We start from the raw sequence: 25105 nt of genomic DNA on the forward strand, positions 1-25105 counted from the left end.
TGTGCGCCATTTTCCTCTCAGCACACTTCACACGGCAGTCACTGAGGGTGCAGGGCGCTGGGAGGGGGGCGCCCTGGGAGGCAAATGAAAACCTTTTTTGGCTAAAAATACCTCGCATATAGCCTCCGGGGGCTATATGGAGATATTTAACCCCTGCCAGAATCCGTTAAGAGCGGGAGACGAGGCCGCCGAAAAAGGGGCGGGGCCTATCTCCTCAGCACACAGCGCCATTTTCCCTCACAGAAAGGCTGGAGGGAAGGCTCCCAGGCTCTCCCCTGCACTGCACTACAGAAACAGGGTTAAAACAGAGAGGGGGGGCACTAATTTGGCGTTAGAAATATATAAAAAAGATGCTATAAGGGAAAACACTTATATAAGGTTGTCCCTATATAATTATAGCGTTTTTGGTGTGTGCTGGCAAACTCTCCCTTTGTCTCTCCAAAGGGCTAGTAGGTCCTGTCCTCTATCAGAGCATTCCCTGTGTGTGTGCTGTGTGTCGGTACGTGTGTGTCGACATGTATGAGGACGATGTTGGTGAGGAGGCGGAGCAATTGCCTGTAATGGTGATGTCACTCTCTAGGGAGTCGACACCGGAATGGATGGCTTATTTAGGGAATTACGTGATAATGTCAACACGCGCCAAGGTCGGTTGACGACATGAGACGGCCGACAAACAATTAGTACCGGTCCAGACGTCTCAAAAACACCGTCAGGGGTTTTAAAACGCCCGTTTACTTTAGTCGGTCGACACAGACACAGACAGGGACACTGAATCCAGTGTCGACGGTGAATAAACAAACGTATTCCTTATTAGGGCCACACGTTAAGGGCAATGAAGGAGGTGTTACATATTTCTGATACTACAAGTACCACAAAAGAGGGTATTATGTGGGATGTGAAAAAACTACCGTAGTTTTTCCTGAATCAGATAAATTAAATGAAGTGTGTGATGATGCGTGGGTTCCCCCCGATAGAAAATATGGGCGGTATACCCTTTCCCGCCAGAAGTTAGGGCGTGTTGGGAAACACCCCTTAGGGTGGATAAGGCGCTCACACGCTTATCAGAACAAGTGGCGGTACCGTCTATAGATAGGGCCGTCCTCAAGGAGCCAGCTGACAGGAGGCTGGAAAAATATCATAAAAAGTATATACACACATACTGGTGTTATACTGCGACCAGCGATCGCCTCAGCCTGGATGTGCAGAGCTGGGGTGGCTTGGTCGGATTCCCTGACTAAAAATATTGATACCCTTGACAGGGACAGTATTTTATTGACTATAGAGCATTTAAAGGATGTATTTCTATATATGCGAGATGCACAGAGGGATATTTGCACTCTGGCATCAAGAGTAAGTGCGATGTCCATATCTGCCAGAAGATGTTTATGGACACGACAGTGGTCAGGTGATGCAGATTCCAAACGGCACAAAGGTGTATTGCCGTATAAAGGAAGAGGAGTTATTTGGGGTCTGTCCATCGGACCTGGTGGCCACGGCAACTGCTGGAAAATCCACCGTTTTTACCCTAAGTCACATCTCTGCAGAAAAAGACACCGTCTTTTCAGCTTCAGTCCTTTCGTCCCTATAAGAGTCATATCTGCCCAGGGATAGAGGAAAGGGAAGAAGACTGCAGCAGGCAGCCCATTCCCAGGAACAGAAGCGTTCCACCGCTTCTGACAAGCTCTCAGCATGACGCTGAGACCGTACAGGACCCCTGGATCCTACAAGTAGTATCCCAGGGGTACAGTTTGGAATGTCGAGACGTTTCCCCTGCGCAGGCTCCTGAAGTCTGCTTTACCAAGGTCTCCCTCCGACAAGGAGGCAGTATGGGAAAAAATTCACGAGCTGTATTCCCAGCAGGTGATAATTAAATTACCCCTCCTACAACAAGAAAAGGGGTATTATTCCACACTATATTGTGGTACTGAAGCCAGAAGGCTAGGTGAGACCTATTCTAAATCTAAAAAAATTTGAACACTTACAAAGGTTCAAATCAAGATGGAGTCACTCAGAGCAGTGATAACGAACCGGGAAGAAGGGGACTATCTGGTGTCCCGAGACATCAGGGATGCTTACCTCCATGTCCCAAATTTGCTCTTCTCACTAAGGGTACCTCAGGTTCGTGGTACAGAACTGTCACTATCAGTTTCAGACGCTGCCGTTTGGATTGTCTACGGCACCCCGGGTCTTTACCAAGGTAATGGCCGAAATGATGGTTCTTCTTCGAAGAAAAGGCGTCTTAATTATCCCTTACTTGGACGATCTCCTGATAAGGGCAAAGTCCAGGGAACAGTTGGAGGTCGGAGTAGCACTATCTCGGATACTGTTACAACAGCAGGGGTGGATTCTAAATATTCCAAAATCGCAGCTGATCCCGACAACAAGTCTCCTGTGCTTAGGGATGATTCTGGACACAGTCCAGAAAAAGGTGTTTCTCCCGGAAGAGAAAGCCAGGGAGTTATCCGAGCTAGTCAGGAACCTCCTAAAATCAGTGCATCATTGCACAAGGGCCATGGTAAAAAAATGGTGACTTCCTTCGAAGCAATTCCAGTCGGCAGATTTCATGCAAGAACTTTTCAGTGGGATCTGCTGGACAAATGGTCCGGATCGCATCTTCAGATGCATCAGCGGATAACCCTATATCCAAGGACAAGGGTGTCTCTCCTGTGGTGGTTACAGAGTGCTCATCTTCTAGAGGGCCGCAGATTCGGCATTCAGTTTTGGATGTTGGTGACCACGGAGGCCAGCCCGAGAGGCTGGGGAGCAGTCACACAAGGAAAAAATTTCCAGGGAGTGTGATCAAGTCTGGAGATTTTTCTCCACATAAATATAGCTAAGGGTAAAATTATAATGCTCTAAGCTTAGCAAGACCTCTGCTTCAAGGTCAGCCGGTATTGATCCAGTGGGATAAAACATCACGGCAGTCGCCCACGTAAATAGACAGGGCGGCACAAGAAGCAGGAGGGCAGTGGCAAAAACTGCAAGGACTTTTCGCTGGGCGGAAAATCATGTGATAGCACTGTCAGCAGTGTTTCATTCCGGGAATGGAAACTGGGAAGCAGACTTCCTCAGTAGGCACGACCTCCACCCGGCAGAGTGGGAACTTCATGGGGAAGTTTTCCACATAATTGTAAACCGTTGGGAATTACCAAAGGTGGACATGATGGCATCCCGTCTGAACAAAAAACGGGACAGGTATTGCGCCAGGTTAAGAGACCCTCAGGCAATAGCTGTGGACGTTCTGGTAACACCGTGGGTGTACCAGTCGGTGTATGTGTTCCATCCTCTGCTTTTCATACCTAAGGTACTGAGAATTATAAGACGTAGAGGAGTAAGAACTATACTCATGGCTCCGGATTGGCCAAGAAGGACTTGGTACCCGGAACTTCAAGAGATGCTCACAGAGGACTTATGGCCTCTGCCGCTAAGAAGGGACTTGTTTCAGCAAGTACCATGTCTGTTCCAAGACTTACCGCAGCTGCGTTTGACGGCATGGCGGTGGAACGCCGGATCCTAAGGGAAAAGGCATTCAGGAAGAGGTCATTCCTACCCTGGTCAAAGCCAGAAAGGAGGTGACCGCACAACATTATCACCACATGTGGCGAAAATATGTTGCGTGGTGTGAGGCCAGGAAGGCCCCACGAAGAAATTTCAACTCGGTCGATTCCTGCATTTCTTGCAAACAGGAGTGTCTATGGGCCTCAAATTGGGGTCCATTAAGGTTCAAATTTCGGCCCTGTCGATTTTTCTTCCAGAAAGAATTGGCTTCAGTTCCTGAAGTCCAGAAGTTTGTCAAGGGAGTATTGCATATACAACCCCCTTTTGTGCCTCCAGTGGCACTGTGGGATCTCAACGTAGTTCTGGGATTCCTCAAAACACATCGGTTTAAAACCAGTCAAATCTGTGGATTTGAAGCATCTCACATGAAAAGTGAACATGCTCTTGGACCTGGCCTGGACCAGGCGAGTGTCAAATTGGTGGTTTTTTTCTCAAAAAAGCCCATATCTGTTTGTCCATTCGGACAGGGCAGAGCTGCGGACTCGTCCCCAGTTCTCTCCCTAAGGTGGTGTCAGTGTTTCACCTGAACCAGCTTATTGGGGTGTCTTGCGCCTACTAGGGACTTGGAGGACTCCAAGTTGCTAGATGTGGTCAGGGCCCTGAAAATATAGGTTCCAGGACGGCTGGAGTCAGGAAAACTGACTTGCTGTTATCCTGTATGCACCCAACAAACTGGGTGCTCTTGCTTTTAAGCAGACTTTTGCTAGTTGGATGTGTAATACAATTCAGCTTGCACATTCTGTGGCAGGCCTGCCACAGCCAAAATATGTAAATGCCCATTCCACAAGGAAGGTGGGCTCATCTTGGGCGGCTGCCCGAGGGGTCTCGGCTTTACAACTTTGCCGAGCGGCTATTTAGTCAGGGGCAAACACGTTTGTAAAATCCTACAAATTTGATACCCTGGCTAAGGAGGACCTGGAGTTCTCTCATTCGGTGCTGCAGAGTCATCCGCACTCTCCCGCCCGTTTGGGAGCTTTGGTATAATCCCCATGGTCCTTTCAGGAACCCCAGCATCCACTAGGACGATAGAGAAAATAAGAATTTACTTACCGATAATTCTATTTCTCGGAGTCCGTAGTGGATGCTGGGCGCCCATCCCAAGTGCGGATTATCTGCATTACTTGTACATAGTTACAAAAATCGGGTTATTGTTGTGAGCCATCCTTTCAGAGGCTCCGCTGTTATCATACTGTTAACTGGGTTCAGATCACAGGTTGTACAGTGTGATTGGTGTGGCTGGTATGAGTCTTACCCGGGATTCATAAATCCTTCCTTATTGTGTACGCTCGTCCGGGCACAGTACCTAACTGAGGCTTGGAGGAGGGTCATAGGGGGAGGAGCCAGTGCACACCACCTGATCCTAAAGCTTTACTTTTTGTGCCCTGTCTCCTGCGGAGCCGCTATTCCCCATGGTCCTTTCAGGAACCCCAGCATCCACTACGGACTCCGAGAAATAGAATTATCGGTAAGTAAATTCTTATTATTCAACAGGTGATTGTCACAGTTCCTCATCTCCAGCAAGGAGAGGGATATTACTCAACCCTGTTTGTGGTCCCGAAACCAGACGGTTCGGTCAGGCCCATTTTAAACCTAAAATCCCTGAACCTGTACTTGAAGAGGTTCAAAATGGAATCACTCAGGGCGGTCATCGCCAGCCTGGAGGCGGGGGATTGGATGGTGTCCCTGGACATAAAGGATGCTTACCTTCATGTTCCGGTATTCCCCCCTCATCAGGCGTTTCTGAGATTTGCAGTGCAGGACTGTCACTACCAATTTCAGACGTTGCCGTTTGGGCATTCCACGGCCCCGAGAATTTTCACCAAGGTAATGGCGGAAATTATGGTGCTCCTGCGCAGGCAGAGGGTCACAATTATCCCATACTTGGACAATCTCCTCCATAAAGGTGAGATCTCGGGAGAAGTTGCTGGACAGCGTGTCTCTGTCCGTGAAGACGTTGCAGTTACACGGCTGGATTCTCAATATACCGAAGTCCCAGCTAGTCCCTACAACGCGTCTAACTTTTTTGGGCCTGATTCTAGACACAGACCAGAAAAAGGTTTTTCTTCCGGTTGAAAAGGTTCAGGAGCTCATAGCCCTGGTCAGGAACCTATTAAAACCAAAACAGGTTTCAGTGCATCATTGCACGCGGGTCCTGGGGAAGATGGTGGCTTCATACAAGGCCATCCCTTTCGGCAGGTTCCATGCGAGGACTTTTCAATGGGACTTCTTGGACAAGTGGTCCGGGTCCCATTTACAAATGCATCGAAGGATCACCCTGTCTCCCAGGACCAGGGTATCTCTCCTGTGGTGGCTGCACAGTGCTCACCTACTAGAGGGTCGCAGATTCGGCATTCAGGACTGGGTCCTGGTGACCATGGACGCAAGCCTCCGAGGCTGGGGAGCAGTCACACTGGGAAGAAATTTCCAAGGTCTCTGGTCAAATCTAGAGACTTGTGTCCACATCAATGTCCTGCAGTTGAGGGCCATATACAACGCCCTGCATCAGGCTGAGGAATTGCTCCGGGGAAAAACGGTTCTTATTCAGTCAGACAATGTCACGGCAGTGGCTCATATAAACCGCCAAGGCGGAACAAGGAGCAGAGTGGTCATGGCAGAAGCGACCAGGATTCTACGCTGGGTGGAAGGCCATGTAAGCGCGCTATCAGCAGTGTTCATCCCGGGGGTGGACAACTGGGAGGCGGACTTCCTTAGCAGGCACGACCTGCATCCGGGAGAGTGGGGACTTCATCAAGAAGTCTTCGCACAGATCACGGGTCGGTGGGGACTGCCTCAAATAGACATGATGGCATCCCGTCTCAACAAAAAGCTAAAGCGGTATTGCGCCAGGTCAAGGGACCCTCAGGCGGTAGACGCTCTGGTGACACCTTGGGTGTTCAGATCGGTCTGTGTGTTTCCTTCTCTTCCTCTCATACCCAAAGTGTTGAGAATAATAAGAATAAGCAGGGTCAGAACAATCCTCATTGTTCCAGATTGGCCACGGAGGACTTGGTATCCGGAGCTGCAAGAGTTTCTCACAGAAGATCCTCTAAGGCAGGACCTGCTGCGGCAGGGGCTTTGTTTGTTCCAAGACTTACTGCGGCTGGGTTTGACGGCATGGCAGTTGAACGCCAGATCCTAGCGGAAAAAGGGATTCCGGAGGAGGTCATTCCTACCCTGATCAAGGCTAGGAAAGACGTGACGTTAAAACATTATCACCGTATATGGCGAAAAATATGTTTCTTGGTGTGAGGCCAGAGCTGCTCCTACGGAGGAGTTCCATTTGGGCCGTCTACTTCACTTCCTTCAAACAGGAGTGACTTTGGGCCTCAAACTAGGGTCCATAAAGGTCCAAATTTCGGCCTTATCCATTTTCTTTCAAAGAAAATTAGCCTCTCTTCCTGAAGTACAGACTTTTGTGAAGGGTGTGCTGCATATTCAGCCTCCCTTTGTGCCTCCGGTGGCGCCTTGGGATCTTAACGTGGTGTTACATTTCCTCAAGTCACCTTGGTTTGAACCACTCAAAACTGTGGAGTTGAAATACCTCACGTGAAAAGTGGTCATGTTGTTGGCATTGGCTTCGGCAAGACATGTTTCAGAATTGGCGGCTTTATCACATAAAAGCCCATACTTGGTTTTTCACGTGGATAGGGCAGAGTTGAGGACTCGTCCTCACTTTCTGCCAAAAGTGGTCTCATCTTTTCATGTGAACCAACCTATTGTCGTGCCTGTGGCTACACGGGACTTGGAGGATTCCGAGTTCCTGGATGTGGTCAGGGCTTTGAAGATTTATGTGACTAGAACGGCTAGAATCAGGAAGACTGAAGCTCTGTTTGTTCTGTATGCGGCCAACAAGGTTGGCGCTCCTGCTTCAAAGCAGACTATTGCTCGCTGGATCTGTAATACGATTCAGCAGGCGCATTCAACGGCAGGTTTGCCATTGCCTAAATCGGTTACGGCCCATTCCACTAGGAAAGTGGCCTCTTCTTGGGCGGCTGCCCGAGGGGTTTCGGCATTACAGTTGTGCCGAGCAGCTACTTGGTCGGGGTCAAACACCTTTGTAAAGTTCTATGAGTTTGATACCCTGGCTGAGGAGGACCTCCTGTTTGCTCAATCGGTGCTGCAGAGTCATCCGCGCTCTCCCGTCCGTTTGGGAGCTTTGGTATAATCCCCATGGTCCTTACGGAGTACCAGAATCCTCAAGGACGTTAGAGAAAATAAGATTTTACTTACCGGTACATCTATTTCTCGTTGTCCGTAGAGGATGCTGGGCGCCCGTCCCAAGTGCGGACTTCTTCTGCAAGACTTGTATATAGTTGTTGCTTACATAAGGGTTATGTTATAGTTTATCAGTTGAACCGAGGCTATGTTGTTCATACTGTTGACTGGGTAGTGTATCACAAGTTATACGGTGTGGCTGGTATGGATCTCGCCCTTAGATTTACAAAAATCCTTCCTTGTACTGTCCATCTCCTCTGGGCACAGTTTCCCTAACTGAGGTCTGGAGGAGGGGCATAGAGGGAGGAGCCAGTGCACACCCAGAGTCCAAAGCTTTCTTAAAGTGCCCTATCTCCTGCGGAGCCCGTCTATTCCCCATGGTCCTTACGGAGTCCCAGCATCCTCTACGGACTACGAGAAATAGATTTACTGGTAAGTAAAATCTTATTTTGGTACACTGCAAGCAGCACACATTTCTCAATGAGAAACCCTGAGATTTGTTTGGCATTTAGCGTGAGTTCTAAAATGGCGTCATTGCAAAAGCTTAATCTAACAGTACTTTTGGGTCCTGTGTAAGCAGATGGCATAATTATTTGGCTGATCAGTTTGGATACTTTTGGTTCATGGCTCTTTCCAATTTTGATCAAGAAAAGGATATCTGCATTTAGTTTGTGTTCTTTTGTACAATAGGGTTTATAGTGTCTCTTCATATACTGTTGGCACAGAAAATAGACTAACCTGCATTGTGTCTCTGTTTAAGCTGTGCTCCTTTCAGTGGAACTTTAAACGTGAGTGATCAAAAAGTCTGTTTCTCTAATGTGACCAGTGGTTGAGTTCTCTACCGAGCTTAGGCCTAATGTGTACAATGTTTTCTGTCTATGCACCAACTGACATTCAGTCGAGTAAACCTCCTTTGCAGATGTCGGTTATCCCTTAAAACCTGTTGGTTGAACAGATTGCGTCATGTTGGGGTTTAATGGGAGTCTGGACACTTGTGTGCATATATCATAACTTTGTTACATCTACTTATTGACAGAATTATGACTTGCTTATCACTGTAGCAGCCTACAGTGCATCCAGAAAGTTCTCACAGTGCTTCACTTTTATGTTACAGTAGAGGTTCCCAAACGTTGTCCTCAAGGCACCCCAACGGTCCTGGTTTTAAATGTATCCATGCTTGGCCACAGGTGACTTAATTAGCGCCAGTCAACTTGATTTAACCATCTGTGCTGAGCCATGGATATTCCTAAAACCTGGACTGTTGGGGTTCCTTGAAGACTGTGTTTGGGTACCTCTGTGTTACAACCTTATTCCAAACTGAAATTAATTTTTCCTCAGTTCTGCACACAATACCCTACAATGACAATGTGAAAAGTTGGGTTTTTTTTGAGAATTTTGTAAATTTTATTAAATAAAAAAAAAACTTAAGAAATCACACGTACATAAGTAGTCACAGCCTATGCCATGAAGCTCAAAATTAAGCTGAGGTGCATCCTGTTTCCACTAATCATCCTTGAGATGTTCCTACAGCTTAATTGGAGTCCACCTGTGGTAAATTCAGTTGATTGGACATGATTTGGAAAGGCACACACCTGTCCATATAAGGTCCCACACTTGACAGTTCATGTCTGAGCATAAACCAAGCATGTAGTCAAAGGAATTGTCTGTAGACCTACAAGACAAGATTGTCTCGAGGCACAAATCTTGGGAAGGGTACAGAAAATCTGCTGCTTTGAAGGTCCCAATGAGCACAGTGGCCTCCATCCGTAAATGGAAGAAATTTGGAACCACCGGGACTCTTCCTAGAGCTGGCCGGCCATCTAAACTGAGCGATCGGGGGAGAAGGACCCTAGTCAGGGAGCTTACCAAGAACCTGATTGTCATTCTGTCAGAGCTACAGCAATCCTCTGTGGAGAGAGGAGAACCTTCCAGAAGGACCACCATCTCTGCAGTAATCCACCAATCAGGCCTGTATGGTAGAGTGGCCAGACAAAAAGCCACTCCTTAGTAAAAAGCACATGGCAGCATGCCTGGAGTTTGCCAAAATGCACCTGAAGGACTCTGACCATGAGAAACAAATTTCTCTGGTTTGATGAGACAAAGATTGAACTCTTTAGCATGAACGCCAGGCGTCTTATTTGGAGGAAACCAGGCTCCGCTCATCACCAGGCCAATAGATCGCTACAGTGAAGCATGGTGGTGGCAGCATCATGGTGTGTGGATGTTTTTCAGAGCCAGGAACTGGGAGACTAGTCAGGATAGTAAGAAAGATGAAGGCAGCAATGTACAGATTCATCCTGGATGAAAACCTGCTCTTGACCTCAGACTGAGGTGACAGCTAATCTTTCAGCAGTACAACGACCCTAAGCACACAGCCAAGATATCAAAGGAGTGGCTTCAGGACAACTCTGTGAATGTCCTTGAGTGGTCCAGCCAGAGCCCAGACTTGAATCCGATTGAACATCTCTGAAGAGATCTGAAAATGGCTGTGCACAGACGCTACCCATCCAACCTGATGAAGCTTGAGAGGTGCTGCAAAGATAAATGGGCAAAACTGCCCAAAGATAGGTGTGCCAATCGTGGGGCATCCTATTCAAAAAGACTTGAGGCTGTAATTTCTGCCAAAGGTGCATCAACAAAGTATTAAGCAGAGGCTGTGAATACTTATGTACATGTGATTTTTATTTTTAATAAATTTGCCAAAATTTCAAACTTTTATTCACATTATGGGGTATTATGTGTAGAATGTTGAGGGGGGGAATGAATTCCATTTTGGAATAAGGCTGTAACATAATGTGGAAAAAGTGTAACGCAGTGAATACTTTGCAGATGCACTGTATGTACAGGGGGTTGTCATAATTCATTTTGTGTATTGACCTTATCCTAAGGCAGTGGTTCCCAAACTTTCTTGCAAGACTGCACCCTAGAGTATCAGCTGTTTTTTTTTTGTTTTGTTTTTTTTTCTCTTTTTTTTTTTTTCTTTTCTTACGTTCTAGAGGATACTGGGAATCCATTTAGTACTATGGGGTATAGACTGGTCCACTAGGAGCCCTGGGCACTTTAAGAATGATAGTGTGCTGACTCCTCCCTCTATGCCCCTCCTACCAGACTCGGTTTAGAAAATATTCACTGAGAAGCCAGTCACATCACTGGAAGCTCTTGAATAGTTTTCTGCATTTATTTTATTCATTTATTTTTAGGCTGGACTGGATGGCACCAGCCTGCCTGCTTTGTGGGACTGGGGGGAGGAAACAGCCCTACCTCTTGAAGGGTTAATGGTCCCGTTCCCCGCTGACAGGACACTAGCTCCTGAGCGAACTATTCGCATGCCCCACCACGGCAAGCGTACATTCCCGCAGCACGACGCCACCCCTAACAGAGCCAGAAGAAAGAAGAGTGTTGAGTACTAAGCAGGCGTCACGGTTAGCGGGTTGCCGGCCATTATGGCGGCATGAGGGTGCGAAGACACATGGCTTCTAAGGGGACGGCAAAGTCTTCAGACTCGGTGCACCGTGCGGACGCACCGCTTCTGAGGGAGCAAACGGAGTCTATACGAGTGTACACAGTGCCCAGACTGGCATTACAGATTTAAGATGACTGACTCCATTTTAAGTACTAAAAATTTCCTCAGCCAGTATTAAAAAGCAGGAAGACCGCACACCATTGAAGGGGCGGGGCTTCACTGAGTGGATCCAGCAGCTCACCATTGCCATTTTCCCTCTGCAGTGGACATAGACGCTGACTGACAGGGGCGCGCAGCTCCTCCGGAGAGACTCCAGATTACCTCAGCGGTACCTGGTGGTCATAGCAGGGGGAGAGCGCTTACTAGTGTACTAAGTCCCCAATCTGGGTACTTAGTCTGCGACCCGGCTAAGCTTTGCATTAGCAGTAAGAGCCTGGAGCCAGCACACAGCGCCATCTGTGTCTCTCTTCAAGGGCTCTTTGTGGGTTAACTGTGCATTTAACCTTTTCCTGTGTGTGTGCTGTCACAGTATGTCAGTGTTTCATGTAAGGTAAAGTGTTCCTTTTCCCCAGGGTGTTCACTACAGTGTATTCGGTGCAGTGTACCTTCCCAGGCTAGTGGGGCGGAGCCAGCTTGGCTGGATTCCATTAGGGGAATGATTTCCAATATTTCTACTAAATTATCCCGCAATGAGAAAGAGACGCAATACTTAAGACAATCGATGACTGAGTTTATGAACAGACTCGGTACCCAAACCAGCGTCTCAGTCCCCTACCATGTGTCCGATAAACGTTCTTTGGCCCGTATCCTGCAGTCTTACTCTGAGGGGGTCAGACATGGAGGTGGGGGAGGCTACTCTTGTGACAGGGAATAGAGGCTATCCAAGAGGTTCTGCATATCCCTGATAAGGTAACAGAGGAGACTGAGGAATCTTATTTTAATATAAAAAAAGAAATCCTCAGCCACTTTTCCTGTGTCAAAGGAATTAAATACCCTGTTTGAAGAACCGTGGGTTAATCCTGATGGGAAATTTCAAATCCTGAAAAGATTGATATCCACTCTTCCCTTTCCTCCTGAGGATAGAAATAAATGGGAAAATCCAGCGACAGTGGATACATCAGTATCCAGGCTGTCACGGAAAATTGTATTGCCTGTCCTGGTGCAGCCTCCCTAAAAGACACTGCTGATCGTAGAATAGAATACACTCAAATCTTTGTATTCAGCTGCTGGGGTGGCCCAGAGACCCACTATAGCATGTGGGTGGATTACAAAGGCCATCGCAAAATGGTTGGGTAACCTAATTGAAGGGTTAGGTACCTTGCTTAAGGGGGAGATTGTTTTACTCCTGCAACAAATACAGGACTCTGCAAATTTTATGGTGGAAGCCATAAAATAAATAGGCTTGCATAATGCACGCACCCCTGCTATGGCAGTGTCAGCACGCAGAGGCTTATGGCTACGCCAGTGGACTGCCGATGCGGACTCCAGGTAAGGTGTGGAAGGCCTACCCTTCACAGGAGAGGCCTTATTTGGAGATGAACTAGACCATAGGTTCTCAAACTCTGTCCTCAGGACCCCACACAGTGCATGTTTTGCAGGTAACCCAGCAGGTGCACAGGTGAATTCATTATTCACTGACACATTTTAAAAGGTCCACAGGTGGAGCTAATTATTTCATTTGTGATTCTGTCAGGAGACCTGCAAAACATGCACTGTGAGAGGTCCTGAGGACCGAGTTTGAGAAACTGAACTAGACAAATAGATCTCCAGAGCTACTGCGGGTAAGTCCACGTATCTTCCTTCTGCAGCTCCCCCAGCCAGGAAAGCCTACTCAGGACCTACTTTTACAGTCCTTTCGGACTTCGAAGTTCAAGGACAAAACCTGTTCTACAGCCACCAGAGGCGCTAGAGGTAAATCACGAAAACCAGCAACTGCCAGTTCACAGGAACAGAGCTCAAGCTATGCTTCCTCAAAGCCCTCCGCATGACACTGGACCTTGATGCCTGGAGGACTCTCAGGTGGGAGCCCGACTAAACTTTTTCAGTCACATCTGGACAACATCATGCCAGGTCATAGATCTTATTTCCCAGGTCTACAGATTGGAGTTTTAGGAGCTCCCACCTCACAGATTCTTCAAATCAGGCTTACCAGTTTCACAGGAAGCAAGTATAACCTTACAGAACGCCATTCAGAAACTGGTAATTCAGGTCATTATTCCAGTTCCACCTCATCTGCAAAACAAGGGATATTATTCCACCCTGTTTGTAGTACCGAAACCGGACTGTTCAGTAAGACAGATTTTGAACTTCAAGTTGTTGAACTCGTACTTACGAGTGTAAAAATTCAAGATGGAGTCTCTGAGAGCGGTGATCTCAGGTCTGCAGGAGGGGGAATTCCTAGTGTCTTTAGATATGAAGAATGTGTACCTTCACATTGCGATCTGGCCGCCTTATCAGGCTTATCTACGGTTTGCACTGCAGGACTGCTGCTACCAGGCCCTGCCATTTGGTCTATCCACGGCACCGAGAGTGTTCACCAAAGTGATGTTTCTACTCCGCAAACGGAGTGAATATAATTCCATACCTGGACGATCTTCTGATAAAGGCACAGTCCAGGGAGCGGTTGTTGGACAGCATTCGCCTATGAACCAGACTACACCTGGATCACGAGTGGTTTCTGAACTTGCCAAAATCTCACCTGGAACAGACGCAGAGGCTTTTCTTCCTGGGTATGATACTTGACACAGAGTCTCAGAGTGTTCCTTCCCTTGGAGAAGGCTATGGAAATCCAGTCGATGGTTCGGGCTGTCCTGAAGCCAGCCCGTATCTCGGTATATCTCTGCATTCGCCTTCTGGAGAAAATGGTGGCACTTCAGTACGGAAGGTTTCATGCGAGGGCCTTACAGCTGGATCTGTTGGACAAATGGTCCGGATCGCATCTTCACATGCACCAGAGGATCTATCGCCAAAAGCCAGAATCTCCCTTCTGTGGTGGCTGCAGACTTCTCACCTCGTCGAGGTTCGGGTTTCAGAATTGGATTCTGCTAACTACAGACACAAGCCTCAGAGGTTGGGGAGCAGTCACCAAAGGGGTGCAGTTTCATGGAAGATGGTCAAGTCAGGAAGTCATCCTTCCACTAAACATCTTGGAACTCAGGGCAGTCTACAACATCCTCCTGCAGGCTTCATCTCTACTTCGGAATCAGGCCTTTCAAGTCCAGTCGGACAATGTAACATACATAAACTGACAGGGTGGAACAAAAAGCAGAGCAGCAATGTCAGGTGTCAAGAATTCTCCTCTGGGTGGAAAAACACGCTGTGGCGTTGTCGGCTGTCTTCATTCTGGGAGTAGACAACTGGGAAGCAGACTTCCTCAGCAGACACTACCTGCACCCGGGGGAGTGGAGCCTTCACCCAGACGTGTTCAGGTGCTTGACATGTCTGTGGGGGGTATCCACAGATCGACATGATGGCCTCTTGTCTCAACAAGAAGCTCAAGCTGTATTGTTCCAGGTCGAGAGACCTACAGGCAGTGGCATTAGACGCTGTGATGACTCCATGGGTCTACCAGATGGTGTACGTGTTTCCTCCACTTCCTCAGATCCCAATAATTCTGAAAAGAATAAGATGGAAAAGGTTCAAGCAATTCTCATTGCTCCGGACTGACCAAGAAGGGCCTGTCACGTGGACCTTCTGCAGATGCTCCTTGAAGATCTGTGGACTCTACCTCTTTGCGAGGATCTTCTGCAACAGGGCCCGTTAGTCTATCAAGACTTACCGCAGCTATGTTTAGCGGCATGGAGGTTGAATAGCTGATTCTAACCAGGAGAGTTTCCTGACAGTCATCCTGACTATGATCCAAGCCAGGAAAGTAAATATTACCACCGTATATGGAAGAAGTATGTCTCTTGGTGTGAGAGCAGACAGTATTCTGCGGTGGAATTTAATCTGGGACATCTGCTTTTCTGCAGTCGGGAGTGGATGTGAGCCTACACCTAGGTACCCTTAAAGTCTAGATTTCGGCGTTGTCCATTTTCTTTCAGAAACAATTGGCTTCTCTTCCTGAGGGCCAGACATTCTTGAAAGGTGTTCTGCACATCCAGCCTCCCTTTGTGCCTCCCACGGTACCTTGCAATCTCAATTTGGTGCTGCAGTTCCTCCAGTTGGACTGGTATGGACTGTTACAAGAGGTCGACGTAAAGTATCTTACGTGGAAGACCGTCACACTGTTGGCCTCAGCAAAACGTGTGTCGGAGCTAGGGGCGTTGTCTCTCAAGAGTCCCTACTTTAATTTTCCATGAGGACCGAGCGGAACGCAGAACTCGTCAGCAATTTCTTCCTAAGGTGGTATCTGCTTATCACATCAACCAACTTATTGTGGTTCCAGCTGTGATGGACACCTCTGCTACTTCAAAGTCTTTGGATGTTGTGAGGGCTTCGAAGGTGTATGTAAAGAGAACAGCTTGTCACAGAAAATCTGACTTTCTGTTCATTCTGATCCCAATAAAATTGGGTGTCCTGCTTCAAAGCAGTCTATTGCACGCTGGATCAGACTCACTATACAGCATTCTTATTCCACGGCAGGATTGCCAGTTCCAAAGTTTGTACAGGCCCACTCTACTAGGTCGGTGGGTTCTTCTTGGGCGGCTGCCCAGGGTGTCTCTGCTTTACTGCTCTGCCAAGCAGTTACTTGGTCAGGTTCGAACACGTTTGCTAAGTTCTACAAGTTTGATACTTTGACCAGACTGAAGGTTCTCAGAGGCCAATCAGTTTGCAGGAAACTCAGCGCACTCCCGCCCAGTTTGGGAGCTTTGGCACCCTTAGGATAAAAGTTTAATAAATTTAATATAGTGTTTTTTGTTTTTTTCCTTTCAAAATTTAAGTAGATTGGGCCTAGCTGTCATCCTTGCATACCTCCCCAACATGACACTTTGCTGGAGGTTCAAAATGCTCTGTTCCTGAACATCCCTCTTTGCCATGACCATTATAATCGTAAATCAAGAGGGAAGTCCAAGGACAGCATTTTGTCCCTCCTAAAATAGGTCATGTTGTGAGGTATGTCCTTAGGGTCAGTTATGTGGTGTACAGTTGTGCTTCAGATTGTCCACTTGTTTTGATTGGCAACCACTAGCATTGGTTTTGCTAATCACTTTGCCGTATATATAATGAGATTTGGTCCTGAACCACCAACTCGAGTCACCCTTACAAGAGCCTTGCAGCACCCCTGGGTTCCTAGGCACAGAGTAGGTATCGCTGCTCCTAAGGGTTTCATGAATTCCTTATTGGTGCTGCTTTCTTTGCAGTCTTGCATAAATGTATAGTGGACTTTTCTGTTATATTGCTGACTTGATCAACAGGCTTTTAACATTACTTACACTTGAAGGGGGTTTGGATGTACTTTTTGTATTTTCACGATTAAAGCCACGTTTTTGTTTGTAAACCACAAAGGTATTGATTACTGAAGACTTTAAGCTGATGTCTGTAAGGTTTGATGGCGTTTTGTTTTCCAGGTTCTGTATGCTGCCCGCGATGCCCAGGTTTCCGTTGCCCTTTTCCTACAACTTCTTGGGTTCTTTTCTCCAGAGTCTCCCACTCCCTGGGAATACTTCCTGGGAAAATGCCAAGGGTTAATTGATGCTCCGTTTAAAGGGAAAGGCGTTGCTAATGGAGACTTAAACGGGGGACCAAAAAGGAAGAAAGAAGGTCCCTATGAGCCGTCAAGTCAGAACTCTGAAGGCAGGGATCCCCGCCGCAACAAAAAGAAGCCTCTGGGTGTGGGATATTCTGTAAGGTATTTCAGTGTTTGTTTTTCACACCCCCCCCCCCCCATGAATCTTCTGTGGTTAGGCAGAGCATCTGGTAAGGTAATTAACTGCAGCAGTCTGTGGCGATTAGAGGTAATGACAGAATAAAGGGGCAAAATATTCAGAGCTTGTATCTAGGTACAAGATGGCTAGGTGGTACTAGATTGGGAGTCACGTAAGTTTGGCAGTTACTTTTTCGCATATACTAAATGAGGTCATGAAATAAAGGTCCAAATAGAGCTGTGTGAATAGTTTTATAAGGGTGCTTTCCCTCACTCCATGCTGTATGCTCATTGCAGGAAGTCACCGTTGTATGATAACTGCTTTCTTCATGCCCCTGATGGACAGCCGCTCTGCACCTGTGATAGAAAGAAGGCCCAGTGGTACCTGGACAAAGGCATCGGTGGTAAATAATTTGTGGGTGCAGGTGTATGGTTTGGGTTTGAGCGGAATTGCCAGCGGACGGGATGCCGGTGGTCAGAATACCGACCGCGGCATCCCACTGTTTAGTATGTCGGCATGCTATCCCTAACTCTCTAGCCCTCGCTTTCTACAGCTATCCCTCCCCAGTGGTGCCTAAACCTAACATCGCCTAACTCTCCTACCGCAGCCTAAACCTAATCTCTGCCGCGGCTTACCTCAGACTGCCCGGTAGTCACTTGACCGGGATACCAGCTGTCGGGGCGCTGGCATTGTGATCTCATTAGGGATGCCAACATTCCTGATCAGTGGCGTGATTCTGGCATTGTCATTTCGACTGCTGGTATTCCGACTGGATCCCCAGTGGTTCCCACTTCCCCTGCCCTTCTAGTCTTGGAATCTGCTGTAAACAGTTGGTTCTGTCTCATGTATGCTTATGTAATTAAAAATGTTTGAATTTTTTTGCTAAGTTCGAGTCTGTTCAACCTGCCTGACCTCGTTCTGTCTCGTTTGCTTAGATCTGATTAGCAGTGATCCATTTGTTGTGAGACTGCGATTTGAGCCCTCTGGCCGTCCTGAGTCCAATGTGGACTATTATCTGACTGTAAAGGAAAATTTGTGTGTAGTCTGTGGCAAAAGGGAGTCTTATATACGGTGAGTATAAAGCCTTATGTCTAATCCATGGCACAGTAACAAATACTGTATTTAACTAGTTGCTCATCTTCATCCTGGCCCCATACAGGAAGAACATTGTGCCCCACGAGTACAGGCGCCATTTCCCTATACAGATGAAGGATCACAACTCTCATGATGTCCTGCTACTCTGCACATCTTGTCATGCTGTGTCTAATTACTATGACGGCAACTTGAAGCAACAACTGGCTGTAGAGTTCTCTGCCCCAATCGGGTGTGAAGAGGGGGTTCGTATGTTGGAGGATCCCGGAAGGAGGCAGGTGCGCTCTGCTGCGAGAGCTCTGCTCAGCGCGGCTATGCTGCCGGAGAACCGGAGAGCGGAGCTGCTGTCTGAGATCAGAACCTTTTTTGCCACTGAGAAAGTTACTGAAGAAACTCTGAAGGAGGCTGCAAGTTTGGAGACTAGGTGAGGAGACATTCCAGAGTCTGTATAACATCCATATCGGTGTACATGGCAAGTCTCTAACTGCTTTAGAAGTAGTATGGAAGGCTTCCTACACACTGTAACTATACTGTTACCTATACATTATGCATCCAAACCTGTACCTAAGAATCTGAGTGTAAAAGTGCAACACTGTTTCAGTAGTTTTTTGGGCAGAACCAGAGGAGACCAACTTTATATTTATACATAAGTCTGGAGACTCATGTGACTGAGTTCCGTACAGTCTTGTTCACAGCACCGCTGCTTCTAATGCAGAGATATTGAGGACTAGGGCGGTCTGAATGGGCATTATTTTAGAGCATGATTAGCCAACCTGTGGCTCTCCAGCTGCTGTGAAATTACACATCCCAGCATGCCTTCCACTGTTTTAGCATTCCCTAATAGTAAAATTGTGGCAGTGCATGCTGGGATGTGTAGTTTCACAACAGCTGGAGTGCCACAGGTTAGCCATGCCTGTTTTAGAGTTTCTTTTAATCCCGTATTTATTACTGTAATTGGATATTGGCTGTAGTTCTAAACTGGTGCAAAGGATGGGGAATTTGTAGTGGAAAACCTCTGTTGTAGGTGATAACTAGTTTATCTCTAATACTGAAGGGTGTTTCTCCTCAAGTTTAAATTTTATTTTTTATTTTTCCTTTCCTTTAGAATTTGTAACGAGACCTATACCCCACATGGACTGAAAGTGGTGCAGTGCTTTGCAAAGGATGGCCTGAAATCCCTAATGGAACTTGAGAAACGCTGGCGCCAACACTTCCTGGACAACATGCAGCCCAAATTTCTCCCACAGCAGTGGTCTGTTGACCATAACCACAGTAAGCTGATCAGGAAGTATGGTGAAGATTTACCCATCCACCTTGGATAAGACTGTTGTGAGAAGTCGGACAACAAAACGGACAGATTGTGTTAAGTGCTGCTAAGAATACTGACTTCTACCAGAACCATTCAGACCAGTAATGGGTAACCAGTAGCTTTCCCTTTTACATACACCGTAATGCCGTTCCAGTTGCGGATAAAGAATGTGCTGGGAGTTTTCATTCGGCAACACTGGGACGTCATTATCCATGCCTGGTTTTGAAACTCATCCCAGTTTTGTGGGGTTAAAGGTTAATTCTTTTTTTTTCTTCTTTTTTTTTTAAATTTTGCTGTTATCAAAGATCTATTTATTTTTGACTTGGTGACCTAAACTTGTTGCCTATTAGAAGCTATTTTTACCTTTTTTGCAGCATTTGAGGACCTGTTGGTGTTTTCAGTGCCGCAATAGTGTAATTGTGTTAATAATGAAGAGGACTATGCCTAATTAAGTGTATCAATTTTTTTATATGTATATATTTCTGTTGTGTTTGTTTGGTTGTTGGTACATCTTCCACCTAGTGTCTAATGTCAAAGGACCCTAGATGTGTAACTTAAGTAGGCAGATCATTTAATGAGTTTCTCATGCGTTGGGTTTCTACAATGTAATTTGGCTTGGTATCAAATATATTTTTCTTTTTTTAAATAAATCCCAAGTCACGGGCCCAAAATAAACATCTGTTGCTTTACTTTAGCAACTGAGCAGGTATGCAAATTTGAGCACAAAGAATGTGAAGGAAACTACACTTTTAATCACAAGCTATTCTCTCCGGCTTAGCGTCTCTTTAAGGGATGTGGTTTCTCTCCCATTATGGTAATTTCTGCTGAGCCATATTTCTGATACATGGACTCCCTGTTTATGTGAATCGGTTTGATTTTTGCCTTTTTTTTTTTTTTTTCTCCCATGTGACCTATTTATTATATTTGTGTGGAGAAATCTGATATTTGACTCTTTAAGTACTGACTTTTTTTTTCTTCAAAAATATAAATTATATAAATTTCCTTTTGTTCCATGTTGTCTTTCTTAAAATTTATATAGTGAGTTTACATTTTTTTTTTTTTTTTTTTTTATTCACTTTTTTTATTATGGGAAGTGCCTGGAAGATTAAAATCTATACAGATTTGTGGAGATGTATTCCTAATTAACCCATGGTAATAACATTGCTTCATTACATAGACATAAGGCAGAGGTGTTCTACATGTGGCATGACAACTGATGTTGAACTAGAATGATCCCAGTTGTAAGTTTGCAACTTGAATTAGAGGTGAAGGCATATACAGCTGCCCAAAGAATTAGTAGATCTCTTATGCACATGTACTGGGAAAGAAGAGAACAATATAGTGTACACCAGACATTTCCAAATTTGGTCCTCACAGCACACTAACAGTGCAGGTTTAGTGAAATCCAGGCTTCAGCACAGGTGGTTAAATCAAATTTAGAGGTACTAATTAAGTCACCTGTGCTCAAGCATAGTTATCACTAAAACCTGGACTGTTCGTGTGCCTTCAGGACTGGGATTTGGAATGCCTGGTGGACACTATGGAGAAATCTGCTTGTATGCAAGCTCAAGGGTGCTGTGGGGAGGGCAGTTACTGTTGCCTGGGGTGGTTGTTCCCTTTTGCAGCACACTGCAGTATTTTTTCTGAGGGGATGTGGCCAAGCCTCCCAGACTGGTCATGCCCCCAGTACCTTGGCCCTGGCCACCTCTCAACAGCCCTTTGTATGCTACTTACCTTCTAGGTGGTTGTTTCTTTTGCTCTATACACAGAGATGAGACATGGAGAGTCTATGCGGCCGATCCAGTTTTGTGGGTGCCCACTTTGGCTATTCAATTGTTGTTGGCCGCACAAGTCCTGTATAAGCACCCATTAGTAACTGGTTTATTCTTGCAAAGTGGCTAAACCTGTCTAAAGTATAGGTTAGGGCAGTGTTTTCCAAACGTTTTTGAATCACGGCGCCCTAGAATATCAGAATTTTTTTCACGGCACCCCTAGGCCAAAAATTTATTGAGAAATTTAGAAAGAAATATTACATTAAGTAGATCGCGTTTATATGTCATCCTTAGGGTCAGTTGTGTGGTGAGGGACAAGCTTTGCTTCTGTTTGGCCACATATTTTGACTGGCAGCCACCAGCACTGGTTTTGCCCATTATATTGACCATGAATAATTTGAAGTGGTACTGGACCACCAACCCAGGGCACCCCTGCAAGTGTCCCGAGGCACCCCAGGGAGCCACGGCACACACTTTGGGAACCTTTGGGTTAGGGTGCTGAAATGGGACCACAGAGTTTATGCACATTTCAGCTCTCACCGCTGGAGGCTGTGAGCTGTTCAGCTCTCACCACTGGAGGCTGTGAGCTGAAATGCATACAGCTGGGAAGACAACTCAAACGGAGCATCTAGTGGCAGCCGGTGAGACCAACAGTTTAATCAGCCCCTATGAGGTTGTTTTCAATTATTCAATGGATCCCGCCCCCACAATAACTCTTCTCGGGCAGATCACTGTGGGGGTAGGGTGCACGCAGCTGGCGTCAGTCTGCACAGTGTGACCTCTGACATGCTGCGCAGTGCGCATAGGGGGAGCCAGGCAACACCTGAGCTGTCTGCTGAAGATTCTCAGCGATTGCGGCACTAGGGGAGAAAAAAGCAGTACATGGCCAATCTTGGGATTGTAAGCTCCAATACCAGGATTCAATCCTGACCAATTGTAGGCCAGAATCCCAGGATTGGCCACCCTACTGTAGATGAATCAGAAGAACACAAGGGGTTGTTTGGGTGGTGGTAATTCAATTATGCCGAAGGTTAAAAGTAGTTTAGATATGGCAGCGTCTGTTTTTTTTTTTAGAAGGTTGTGATACTCCATAATGAGTAGATTAAGAGGATGCAAGAGAGCCAGGCTTTAATATTGTCAAGATGTGAAATAGATGATATTACTGGAAAGAAGTGTTGGATGGTATAAACCTCAAAGGAGGAGAAAGAGACCATTCCTGCTGGGAGTGATTTTGAAATTAGTTTAGAGTATGTGCAACCTTCTCGACCACCACCAGGGGGAGCAGTGTGGTTTAGACATCTCCGTAAGCAAGAGCTACATCCAAAACAGAGCTATATTTCAGTGATGGCAGACACTGGAAGAATTTGTCCGGATATGTGAGCTTGTTGCAGATTGATCTAGTGTTTTCAGTATGCAGGGAAAGAGTAGGTGATCAGAGATGTTATGGATTTTAGCTATTTGTTGGGTGAAAGGAGGATTGTATGTAGGGTCCATAAATGGAGGTGATTCCCCTTGCATCCATCTGGGGGACACTCTATTACCTCTAGATATATAGTGTGGACTTTGGAGTCTGGCACTAAAATGGTTAAAAGCTGGCTCCTTCCCCCTATAGAACGCCCTCCCAACAATATTTTGGTCTTGTTTTTAGTGCCTTGGAGCAAGGCACGATCGTTAGAACCTAACTTTTAGTTATGTTTTGTTTCTTTATTTCTCTATCATCCATAAGGGATACTGGGGACACTTAAAACGTTTGGGTATAGATGGGGTCCAAAGGAGCCGGTGCACTTAAATTCTTCTAACAGGGTGTGCTGGCTCCTTCCCCACAGCCCGGTTTAGCGAAATGTGCCCTGAGGAGAGGATGCACACTCTGGAGCTCCAGAGGAATTTTTTTATATTCAGTTTTTTAAACGTGTTTTTTTTGTTTGTTTGTTCAGGTAGGTTGTTGGACAACAGCCTAACTGCACCTGGAGGTGCTGAGTCGTAACCCACTGACAGGACAACAGTCCTGAGAGTCAGCGTACCGCAGGCATTGCGCTCTTGCCTCATCAAGCCTACCTCAGGTTTGGTCTGCTGGACGACCACTACCAGTTCCAGGCGCTACCCTTCAGCCTATCCACTGCTCTAAGGGTCTTCACAAAAGTGATGGCGGAAATGATGTTCCGATTCAGGGTGGGAACATTGTCCCCTACCTGGATGATCTGTTGATAAATGCGAGATCAAAGGAACTGCTGGACAGCATCTGCCACATGATATCCCTGTTGTCACGTTATGGTTGGATTCTAAACTTCCAAAAATCCCAACTCGAGCCGACTCAGCATCTCCAGTTCCTCGGGATGATATTGGACACGGTGGCTCAGAAGGTCTTCCTTCCTGCGGACAAGGCAAGGACGCTTCAGGAGTTTGAGTGGTTCTGCAGCCGAACCGGGTCTCTGTACATCTTTGCACCCGCCTGTTGGGAAAGATGGTGGCCTCCTATGAGGCCGTTCAATTTGGCAGATTTCATGTGAGGACCTGCCAACTGGATCTCCTGAAGAAATGGGTTCGCATCTGCAGATGCACCGGGTCATATGTCTCTCACGGCAAGACAAGATTTCTCTCATGTGGTGGTTGCATCCTTCTAAACTCCTGAAGTGTCGGAGCTTTGGAATCCAGGATTGTATTCTCTTGACCACAGACGCGAGCCTTTGAGGTTGGGGAGCTGTCACCCAATGGCTACAGTTTCAGGGCCGGTGGTCAAGCTACTATGCTGTTCTTCCAATAAACATACTGGAACTCGGGCTAATATACAATGCTCTGCTAGAGGCATCTCCTCTGCTTCAAGGTCAAGCCATTCAGGCTCAGTCTGACAACGCCACGGCTGTGGTATACGTCCATTGGCAGGGAGGGACAAAAAGCAAGGCCTGCATGTGGGAGGTATCAAAGATACTCGTCTGGGTAAAAAGGATGCAAGGGCAGTATCGCCCATATTCATTCCGGGAGTGGACAACTGGGAGGCGGACTTCCTAAGTCTTCATGACCTACACTCGAGAGTGGGGTCTCCATCCGCAGGTATTTAGACAAATTACAGATCAGTGGGGAGATTAATCTGATGGCCTCAAGTCAACAACAAGCTTCGGTGCTATTGTTCCAGGACGAGGGATCCTCTGGCGGCAGCAGTGTACGCGCTGACAATGCTGTGGGTTTACAGGCTGGTGTACCTGTTCCCTCCAATTCTGTTGCTCCCAGGGTTCTAAAAAGAATCAGAAGAGGGAGTTTAGGTAATTCTCATTGCCCCCATTTGGCCTTGAAGAGTTTGGTACGTGGATCTTCTTGCCATGGCAGTAGAAGACCCCTGGCCTCTACCACTGCGGCAGGATCATCTTCAGCAAGGGCCATTCATCTACCTGAACTTACGGCGGCTTTGTTTAACGGCATGTCGGTTGAGCGGAACCTTCTACCTGATAAGGAGATTCCGGGTAAGGTTATTACAACCATGATTCAGACCAGAAAGCCGTCATGTCCAAACATTACCACCATATCTGGAAACTATACGTCTCCTGGTGTGAGGGCCGAAAGTATCCAGCCGCAGATTTCAAATTTTTGCAGGCTGATGTGTATATGGGCCTAAGGTTGGGCTCCATAAAAGTTAAGATCTTGACCTTGTCCATTTTCTTTCAGAAGAAATTGGCTGCTTTGCCTGAAGTCCAGATGTTCCTACAGGGTGTCCTTCGCATCCAGCCTCCTTTTGTGCTGTCCACGACACCTTGGGATTTGAACGTGGTTTTGATGTTCCTGCAATCCCCTTGGTTTGAACCACTAATGTCTGTGGAAGACTGTTATGCTCTTTGCATTAGCTTCAGCTAGGCATGTTTTGGAGCTTTGTCCTGCAAGAGTCCCTACCTGGTCTTTC

At 46.7% G+C, this 25105-nt stretch overlaps 1 protein-coding gene across 2 annotated transcripts in view; it reads left to right on the top strand.

Annotated features, from left to right (window-relative positions):
- Positions 1–20446, top strand: part of EXD2 (exonuclease 3'-5' domain containing 2) — a 34553-nt gene extending 14107 nt beyond the window's left edge. For both annotated transcript variants that reach the window (XM_063948008.1, XM_063948009.1), the window contains 5 exons: positions 16747–17027; positions 17340–17446; positions 17979–18114; positions 18203–18559; positions 19241–20446. In XM_063948008.1, coding sequence (XP_063804078.1) covers positions 16747–17027; positions 17340–17446; positions 17979–18114; positions 18203–18559; positions 19241–19457 — 1098 coding nt within the window. In that variant the 3' untranslated portion in view covers positions 19458–20446. The remainder of the gene's footprint in view (positions 1–16746; positions 17028–17339; positions 17447–17978; positions 18115–18202; positions 18560–19240) is intronic.
- The last annotated feature ends 4659 nt before the right edge of the window (positions 20447–25105 follow it).

The sequence above is a fragment of the Pseudophryne corroboree genome, chromosome 12 (genome assembly GCF_028390025.1).
Source record: "Pseudophryne corroboree isolate aPseCor3 chromosome 12, aPseCor3.hap2, whole genome shotgun sequence".
Taxonomy (NCBI): Eukaryota; Metazoa; Chordata; class Amphibia; order Anura; family Myobatrachidae; genus Pseudophryne; species Pseudophryne corroboree.